The sequence below is a fragment of the Zingiber officinale genome, chromosome 5A, assembly GCF_018446385.1.
Source record: "Zingiber officinale cultivar Zhangliang chromosome 5A, Zo_v1.1, whole genome shotgun sequence".
Taxonomy (NCBI): domain Eukaryota; kingdom Viridiplantae; phylum Streptophyta; class Magnoliopsida; order Zingiberales; family Zingiberaceae; genus Zingiber; species Zingiber officinale.
In genome coordinates this window covers 97149776-97159685 of record NC_055994.1, presented here as the reverse complement: position 1 = coordinate 97159685, position 9910 = coordinate 97149776, and the positions used below count along the sequence as shown (strand labels likewise).

At 46.4% G+C, this 9910-nt stretch overlaps 1 protein-coding gene across 1 annotated transcript; it reads right to left on the bottom strand.

Moving 5' to 3' along the window:
• Positions 1-534: 534 nt before the first annotated feature.
• On the bottom strand, positions 535-1738 carry LOC121983045 (1-aminocyclopropane-1-carboxylate oxidase 1-like). Its single transcript, XM_042536033.1, has 3 exons — positions 1570-1738; positions 1266-1489; positions 535-1194 (listed from the first exon to the last, which is right to left on the bottom strand). Exons 1-3 carry the CDS (start codon positions 1672-1674, stop codon positions 630-632), a joined length of 894 nt encoding a protein of 297 aa, XP_042391967.1. The 5' UTR covers positions 1675-1738; the 3' UTR covers positions 535-629.
• Between the last annotated feature and the right edge of the window lie 8172 nt (positions 1739-9910).

Below are 9910 nucleotides of genomic sequence, written 5' to 3'. Positions count from 1 at the left end.
TGCAAGGAATATTCTACAGATCACTTTGCAGACAATAGTATACAACTAAATTCAAACATAAGAGCAGTAGTTTCGATTTAATGAAATTTCTAAACAAGCCTATCAGAGGAGGCGGCGCAGCCGATGCTCCTGAAGTCGTGCAGGCCCGGAGGAGGCGGCGCAGCCGATGCTGACGGGAAGCCGTACGCTTCCATCTGCGTCATCGCGTCGTGGAAGGACCTCGATCTCATGTCGCCCATGGCGACGGGAGTCGTTCCACTCGCTCGGCAGAAAGAACCGGGAGGGTCGGTTCGTTCCCCGATTCAACTAATGACGTCACTGTGGATGCCCGTTATTTTGTCGGCGTTACATCCCATTTTATAACGGTTTTCCGACAAGATCGGGCCGGATCGCACTGGACCGGCTAGACCAGCTCGATCAGACTATAAGGTCGAACCGGTTTGTCAATTCGTGATTAGAATTTAGAAACACTTGACAAATTTAATTTTTTTATCATTTAATTGGAGCATTTTATAAATATGATTCCCATCTTAATTAACAAGCAAGCCAGATCATTATTATTATTATTAAACACCAAATTAACAAACTAAACCACCACTAATCATATGATTAGGCTGCAATTAATACTCTCACTCGAACCGTTCCTTAACGGCCTTGAACCGGGCGCCTTTGTCCCCAAACTTAGTCCCCAAATAGTAATCCAGGTACTCCTTGAATCGGTACCCGCCTGGGTACACCAGCTCCGGCGACGGCCCGATGACGGCACCTCCGTCGGGATTGTAGAACGTGGCCACCGACAGCCGGCTGCCCCGCGCGTCGGCCCGGACCCGATGCCACACGCTCCGGTACGCCCCGTTGCTCACCACCTCCATTTGGTCGCCGAAGTTGACGAAGATCCGACTCCCCTTCGTCGGCGGCACCGGCACCCACTCCCCGTCCTTGAAGAACTCTAGTCCCGGAACGGCGTCGTCCTGCAGCAGCATGATGATGCCGCCGGCGTCGCTGTGGCCGCGGAGGCCCATCACTCTCTCCGGCGCCGGGCACTGAGGGTACACGGCCACCTTCGTCCCCACGAACGCAGGGGCGAAAGTACGCTTCAGGTACTCCTTCTCCAATCCCAGGTTCTCGCCGGCCAACTCCGCCAGCTTCTCCGCCAGCTTGATCAAGTGTCTACTGTACTCATCCATCACTTCCCTGCAAATCACAACCACATATAACATTAATCGACAACGACGACGACAATACACGAATTTAAAAATCGTAACTTGAATTCGAGCCCATGATGGATGAATTTTCCGGCGTTCGATACGGGCTGATGCTGCACGAAGTAGGTGGTCTCCCAGTCGACGTCGCCGGCGTTCGTTTGGGGTCCGAGTCCTCGTGCCAACTCTGAGCTGTAGAAGCTTTCCTTGAGGTGCTCGTCGTAATGGGAATAGACCAGTTGCTTCACCTTCTCCATCAAAGCCACGTCCACTCCATGGTTCTCAACCTGCACAAAAACACACACTCTCTCTGAATGTGTCCGCATAGAAGATCTTCTTCTTCTTAATTAATTAATTAATTAATTACCCAAAAGAAGCCCCAGTTCCTGCAGACTCGGTGAAACAGGGACATGGCCTGGCTCCTCTGCTCACCGATCTCCATTTCTGCGAGGTTGATCACTGGAATTTCCATGGTTAAGTTTCCTTTCCTAATTCCTACTCGAGAAGAACGGTACCGACCTGAGTTGAATAACAGAGAGAAGATCAAGGTGATATTTATAGGGGAGAAGACACATAAAAAAAAAAACCTGGAAACGAGAAAGAGAATTAATGGAACCTGGCGAATGTCCTCGCGCTAGGGGTGTCAATTCAGATGGGTCGAATCGGGTTGGGTCGGATTGAGTTTTTTTTTTTTTTTTAACCTAACCCGAACCCGACCCGAACCCGAGTTCAACCCAAAACACCTAAACCCGAACCCGACCAACCCGATCAACCCGAACCCGACCCATATAACCCGAAAATCCGATTCAAAACGTATTTTTTGGGACTATTTTCCCTATAATTCTTCACTTTTATCTCAATACTTCATCATTATCATACAAATATACATAAAAACATTTAAATTTTTAAAATAAAATTTGATTTAACCCCAAAAAAACCCACAAAACCCTATATTTAAGTCAACCCGGGTCAACCCGAATCCAACCCGACCCGACCCGAAAATTTTTTACTCTCCAACCCTCCAACCCGAACCCGACCCGAACCTGAAAATGTCCAACCCGAACCTGATTTTTTTCGGATCGACTCGGATTGAATCGTCGGGTCGGGTTCATTTTTGACACCCCTACCTCGCGCCTTGGTTTTGGGGACAAACTACGTGCAGAGAACCCTACGAGCGAGACGGGAGAGGCTTTATTTTATAGCTGCCGATAAGGCGTGGAATTTTGATTGGCTTTAGCTCGCTTGTCTCTCTTTCCCGCGCGCATGGTCTCCATTTTATTGGGCACCACTCACCACGCTGCTTTGGCGGACAGAGCATGCGTTTGGTTTCTGTGGGCAGGGACGGCCACTTGATACTAAAGCGGTTTGCTGAATCTGAGTGCGTATAGGAGAGTGTGCAGGAATGGTGCAGTGAACCGGTGCCGTTGTGAAGGTTACGGCTTAGGAGTTTTTTTTATTTAAAGTATTCCGAGCGTCAGGTCGGCAGAGATTAACAATTCAGTTTAGTATTTTGTTAAAAATTGAATCAATGGAATTGAATTAATTAAAATTAAATTAATTATTTTTTTTAATAATCAAATTAGAAATTTTCTTTTAAATACTAATTCAGGAATCTCCTGTCAATAAAGAGTCCAAGGAAAAATAATAATTTATTATTTGAAGATTATTTTCACGATTTAAACTCGAGACTTTGATATTATATGACAATAATTTATCAGTACATCAAAATACACCAAGCACCCAGGCTCTCTTCAGTAAACTAATATATATTTAATTTAATCAAATTTTAAATTACAACAAATAATGGGAAACAATCAAGATTTTTAAAATATACTAGTGATCGTGTACACGCGTCGCGTGTGTAATATATAATACATTGACCCTTTATAATGAAATTATATTAATTAAAGTATTTTAACATTAAAGTATTAAAGTAGAGTCATTAAGATAAAAGTACCTGACTTTTGAAAATTTGAATTATTTAGGTCTTTAAAAATTTAAATTGTTTAGATTTTCGAGTGTTACCCTTAGGGCTTTTCTATGAAAAAAATTAATTTAATTTAATATTATACTTATCTTGGTAAAAAAAAAATAAGAAAAGTATATTTTTTAACATTGTCGGTCTAAAATATTTATAGAAGTTTTTTTAATCATAGTATTATCAATTTTAAGATATGAGACTAAAGATAACTATATTTTTATATATAAAACAATTAGAGAAAATTAATGTATGCCGCAACTGAGTCTCGAACTCTAGATCACTGATTGTTTCACTTGTGGAATTACTAATAAATCTTAGAATTATTTTTAGTGTGAATAGAAAAAATAATATTAATGTAAATTTTTACCAAAGTTAGTTAGTAAAGGGGGGAGATTTTTAATAAAATAATTATATATATATATATATATATATATAATTTCAAATTAACTGAATTGGATTTATCTATTATTTTAATTTAATCAATATTTTACTAAGAGTTAACTTTTTACAGTCAACTGGAATTATTGGGAGAGAGCACGTGGCAGTTTTATAAGAATCTAACAAATTTAATGGGAGATAGCCATCAAAACATTAATCAAATGAACTTTTTCATTGCGTCCACGGGGTAGCGGGCAAATGATCTAGGAATAATGGATTTGATAAATCATCAACCCATTAGCTTCAAAATTAACGGGCATAAATTGGATAATTTATACCAACTAAAAAGAGAACTTCAACATCCTCTCAAAAAAGTATTACTCCCCATTAATTATGCAATGCTAACTCCCAAAGTCTCGAGTCAGTCATCGGCGAGACAGTCACCGATGAGGATAGGAAGGGATCCTTAGTATTAATCGTCCGATGTTCAAGTCAGTCACTGACGATGATGTAGAAGGCGGAGCAATAAGAATGAAGACTGTAGCGCAAGCAGTGTATATCGCGTACCTCCATCGATACTTGGACCCCCTTTATATAGGGCTCATATAGCGCATGCACGCTTTCCTAGACGAGCACGCTTCTCGAAGTTTCTCCTGAAAAGACTTGTTAGTAAAGTGTACCTGACAAATACCTTAACAAGTCGAGCATATCTCTGATGTGACAGTATCAACCATGCCTGGTCAATGGCACTAACTCCCAAAAGGATGTCGAGAGATAATACAGTGGGTTTATTGTTGGGTCGAGCAGGTTAGCCGTTCGGCCGAAGTCCCACTACGCCTGTGTCGCGTCTGCTCGGCCAAAACTCCGCTAAGTGTCGCATTCGCTCGGCTGGAATTTCTCTGAGCCTGCACCGAGTCCTGTTGCCTGGCCGAGCGGGGTAGCTGGTCGGCCAAGATTCTGCATATCATCTCCTCCTCCTCCTAGCGTCCAACAACACTCCATTGAGAGTTGGTCGTCTAATACCTCCCCGAGTCAAAGGTGGAGTCGGACCAGAACCTTCGCCTCCCGGTCGAGGGCCTGATCACTCAACCGGCCCATGCAATTATCCTCTGTTTGGACATATGATACATGAACGTTGACCACCTTGACTCTGACCTCCATCGTGGCTACTGCCCTCTGCCGGGTGGGCCTCTCCTTATCGCCACATCACATGTCTCCCCCTCAAGTCTAGTCGAAGGAGGTTGTAAGTTCGACTGACTGGACAAATTGTGAAAGACGCTTTTCACCCAATCAGCTTATGGCACTCCTTAGCTTCTGAGCGGACCGACGTAACCCGACGGTTGGCTATGTGACCGCTCTCTCGTAATTGAGCGAATGTGTTAGCAGCTTTCCCTGTCGATCGACCTGTTGAAGACTGTCGTTCAGCGATACGCCTACTTCCATACGTTGATCAGCATGAGCAAGATCCATCCTTGGTCTCTTCTCTTGCGCTTCCTTGGGTGGGCGCGATCTAGGTTTACGCCACCCATATTTCTGAGAGATCGTGCAAATCCCTGCTCATCATGATTGAGCGCGCCTCCATGCCTCTTAATTGCCTTCATTAAATGTCATCCCATGGTCAAGCGCCACGTGTCCCTCCTGCTTCTGCCGCACGCTTGACGTGATAGACGGATATCCGTTGGTGATGTGACTTTTGGCGCTTTGAATTTAACGGCCAGATTTCTACTTAGGTTTTCACGACCCTAGATCGGTCGACCCCAATCGACCTGCCCTGGGGTTTATAAACCCGTGCGCGTCGCTTTCTCCTTTTACATATCTCCATCCTTGAGCTCCTTGGTGATAAGCCTGTGCATTTCTCGATGATTTCCTTTCTCTTCTGTTTCTCCGGCGACATTCCAGTAAGCTTTCCTTCCCTTTAATCGCATCTTTTCGCCACCTTCTTTGCTTTTTGCGATGACGAGTTCTTCACAGCCTCCCATCGCCGCCCTTGGGCCTTGGTACACCTATACTGAGTCCAGGTTTGACGCCGGCGATGCTAAGAGCCTGACACCCGCTTTTGAGTTTCCTTCCGATTACCAAGTTCTTCTTCCTTCTCCTTCCAATCGATCAAATGCTCCGTCGCCCTGCTGTCTTTGTTTCTTTAGGGATCAGTTTACTGTCGATCTACGATTTCTAATTCACCCCTTCTTTCCTGTCGTATGTAAATATTTTTGCATCTCACTTCATCAACTAGTGTTGAACTCCTTTCGGCTGTTATGCATGGTGGTGGTTCTGTTCCACTTGCACGACATTCCTCTCACTTCCCGGCTTTTTCTTTATTTTTATTATCCCAAATTGTCTGAGTTGGAGAGTTTTCTTTTCCAAGCCCGAGTGGGCTTAGTTTTTTTTTTTATAAAATGCCGACCTCCAACAAGCATTGGAGGGAGTACTTTTTTGTGTGTTTTCTCGCGCGGCCAAACTTCCCGACTAATTGGAAGCTCGAAGTGGCGAGTCAGCCTCCACTAAAAAAGTACAAGAGTCGATCGGACTATCTCAATGCAGCTTCAATGTTAGCCAGTCAGAAATATGACATCCACAAGTTGTTGTTAGAGGGTGTCCTCTACTTTTTCGGCTTGAGTTCGATCCTCACAAGGCTTCCGTCCAGCCTAGGTATGCAGCTTCTTCACTTCTTCCTTTGATTCTAACAGATTTCTCTTCTTCTTTTGCGGCTGACATCATGCTGCGTGCGTGTTTGGCTAGAAAGGCCAAGCTTGCGGATGCCGAGATCAACGCGGCAGCCACAGCTAAGTTGGAGAGCCGCGGTCTGAAGCCGATCGGCTCACAGGAAGACCTGTATGGCGAGAGCGAAGGGGCTCCAGCCTTGGTGAGTGAAGGGATAGCTAATCGGACGCCCAGCGATGAAGCGGTTGGTGCATCGAACTCCCTTCGAATGGCCACCGGTGATTCTGGTGGAGCGGGCATCAAATTCGGCCTCCTCGGTGGTGCAGACCCCCACACGAACTAGCCCACGCCCTTCCGTCGAACGGGTTGGAACCTCGACACTAGCTCTAGCTCCAGCGACCATTCCCCCTACATCTTTCGATCGGACACTGCATCCCTGTTCGGTCTATCACAGGGAACCATTTGTGCACCACCAATTGCCTTCATGCCGCCGCCATCGAAGGTTCAAATATCTGGCCTCCGTCCAATGTCCGACAGAGCGACCTCGACCCAGTCAGCCCCGAGCGATTAGCGCCACATAACGGTGGTTCTCTATCTTTCGAATGAGGAATGGCGAGAGTTGAAAAGCGCTAAATCCCGAACCCTCGAGCACCAGATAATTATTTAGAGGCCGCTCGCACAGATATGGGCTGACGCCCGAGCCCGTGCAACGGTCATGCCTCCGGGGGCATTCGCGGACAACAACACCCAGATGCCCACTGGGGTAAGTGTTCCATTTTCTTAATTTATCTCTGATCAGCGCTTATATTTTCCTGGTTACTTGCAGTATTAGGTAGAGAGCCTAGTAAAGTGCCAAAGGCTCGCTTTTTTAGAGCAAGAGGTTAAGCAACTGAAGGCGTCAAGCGGCCCATTATCTGCTTCTCAGGAGTGGCTGGAGCAGATGAACACTGAGATGGCTCAACTAAGAGTCGATCTGGTTAAGAGTGCCGAGTTACTGGAGGTGGAGAAAGAAAAAAACACCGAGCAGGCCACCCAAATAACTCGGCTTAATAAACAAGCAAACACCTTTGAAGCAAAAATCCATTCGGCTAACACCAGGAAACTCCAAGCTATCGACGACCTGGAGATCAAGAATAAAGAGGCCCGGGCTCTCGCCTAAAAACTCAAAGAAGCTAAGGATTTTCTGATTGCCGAATGGGAGAGCCGGTTAGCTGTAGAAGCTGCCCTTCGAAGCTAACTTTTAACAACAAATGATGAGTTGGCTACCGCGAAGGATAAGCTGGAGGCATCTCGGGTGGCTCTAAAAACTTATCAAGATGCCGAGGCTGGCCGGTTTGAGGCTGTGAAGAAAAACTACCTCCGCATAGATGCGTTCAATGATTGGATTTCCGACCGGGCGCTCCGCCTCTTCAACTTGGCCATCGACGGGACGATCGACCAGCTCAGAGAGGGAGGCTATTCGTCGGCTGCTCTAACCAACAACGTCATTAGTCAGGACAAACTCATCGAGTCACTGTCTGACGATGTGCTTGATTATCTAGAGTGATTTTGTATTCACCCTTGTTTGTAATCCTCATGCAAGTTTTAATGAATGATCACCTGTTCGACGATCTTTTCTTATTCATTCGTTCCCTTGCCGCCATTCGGCATCTTTCGATTTGACTCGCATTTTAGTTGTTCACATATTGTCGCGTAAAACCCTGAGTGAGATTGCGAGTTGCTTATTGTGGCTTTGTGACCTTCCGATTGGTGACGAGAAGTCCTAGCAGAATAATCCCGATCGACCATCGTATTTTGAAGACTTGGAGCTTTTGAGTAGTGCATATTCACGGTCGGTCGTTCATCATTTTTGAGTTATAAGATCAGCGCTTGATCACTTATCGAGACAAGGGTTTAAAGTCGTCGCTTGACCACTGATGACAACAGGGATTTAAGGTTGTCATTCGATCGTTGGTGAAGACTAGGGTTTAACGTTACCGCTCGACCGTTGGTGAAGACTAGGGTTTAAAGTCGCCACCCGACCGTTGGTGACGACTAGGGTTTAAGGTCGTCACTCGACCGTTGGTGACGATTAGGGTTTAAGGTCGTCACTCAACCGTTGACTCAGCTCAAAAGTGGCGTACTTCACTTTTATTCACATTTGTCCTGCATCCAGGAAACAACATACAAGTACATCTGTATTCACTTGCGCACCTCTCATCCGACCCTGTAGGGCTGGAGATGATTCGCTCTCCACACCCACTCGAGTTGCTTTCCGCTCTCATCCTCCAGGTAGTAGGCGCCTGAGCGGAGCCTCTGCACGACCTTAAAAGGTCTCAGCCATGGGGCTTCGAGCTTGGCGACGTCGCTGACTAACTTTACTTTCTTCCACATGAGATCACGGACCTAGAAAGACCTCGAGATCACCCTGCGGTTGTAGTTCTGCTTCATCCGCTGTCGGTACGTCATTAGCCGAATGACTTCTTTAGCCCGTGTCTCATCCACCAAGTCGAGCTCCATAAATCTTCGTCCGGTGTTTCCTTCATCGTAGAACCACACCCGATCGGATTCTACTCAAACCTCTCTAGGGACGACTGCTTCACCGCCATATACTAAGTGGAAAGGAGTTACGCTGGTCCCCTCCTTTGGGGTCGTACAAAGGTCCCACGATACACTAGGGAGCTCGTCAACCCAGCAGCCTACCGTGTGGTCGAGCCGAGCCCGTAGCCCTTTGAGGATTTCTCTATTGGTGACTTCCGCTTACCTGTTTCTCTGGGGGTAAGCCACAGAGGTGAAGGCCTGCTGGATGCCATAGCCCTCACACCACTCTCTAAGCTTCTAACCGGCGAATTGTCTCCCATTATCTTATACAAGCTGGCGAGGGATGTCGAACCAACATATGATGTTCTGCCAAACGAATTTAATGATCACATGCTCAGTTATTCTCACGAGCGGCTCGGCTTCCATCCACTTCGAGAAGTAGTCCACCGCGACGATCAAGAATTTCCGCTGACCTGTCACCATGGGGAATGGCCCAACGATGTCCATGCCCCATTGGTCGAGCGGGCAAGACACTGTGGACTTCTTTATCTCCTCGGTCGGACAGTGCGGAATATTTTGATATCTTTGGCAGGACAGACAAGTGCCTATTGTCCGAGCGGAGTCCTCTTGAAGAGTGGGCAAAAAACATCTAGCCAAAAATATCTTCCGGGCCAGTGAGCGACCACCCGGGTGGCCTCCACAAGAGCCTTGATGCACCTTCTTCAAAATGTACACGGCATCTTCCGGCCCGACGCATTTGAGCAGGGGCCGGGAGAAGGCTCTTTTATACAACTGATCTCCGACGATGGTAAACCGTCCGACTCTCTTTTTCAGTAGACGGGCTTCCTCCTGATCGACCAGTGTGACTCCCAATCAGAGGAACTCTATCAGTGTCGTTCTCCAATTACTCGAAAGGGTTATCCCTTCTGTTATGTCGATATGTGCCACTAATGAGACTTGCTCAATCGGATGCTCTATAGCGATCGACGTCAAGGAGCTGGCTAATTTTGCTAACTCATCTGCTGCTTGGTTCTCTGATCGGGGGATCTTCTGTATGATGACCTCCTTAAAGTTGGCCTTCAGCTTCTCGAAGGCTTCTGCGTAGAGCTTGAGTCGGGCATTGTTTATCTCGAACGCCCCTGACAACTGCTGAGCAGTCAACTAAGAG

What these genes read in the sequence shown, in the direction of transcription:
- LOC121983045 (XM_042536033.1), bottom strand. Translation starts at nt 1,674, where the DNA reads ATGGAAATTCCAGTGATCAACCTCGCAGAAATGGAGATCGGTGAGCAG. An exon ending in GGAACTGGGGCTTCTTTTGG is followed by an intron (nt 1,490 to 1,569) that starts GTAATTAATTAA and finishes GTTTTTGTGCAG; the next exon opens with GTTGAGAACCATGGAGTGGA. An exon ending in CATCATGGGCTCGAATTCAA is followed by an intron (nt 1,195 to 1,265) that starts GTTACGATTTTT and finishes TGTGATTTGCAG; the next exon opens with GGAAGTGATGGATGAGTACA.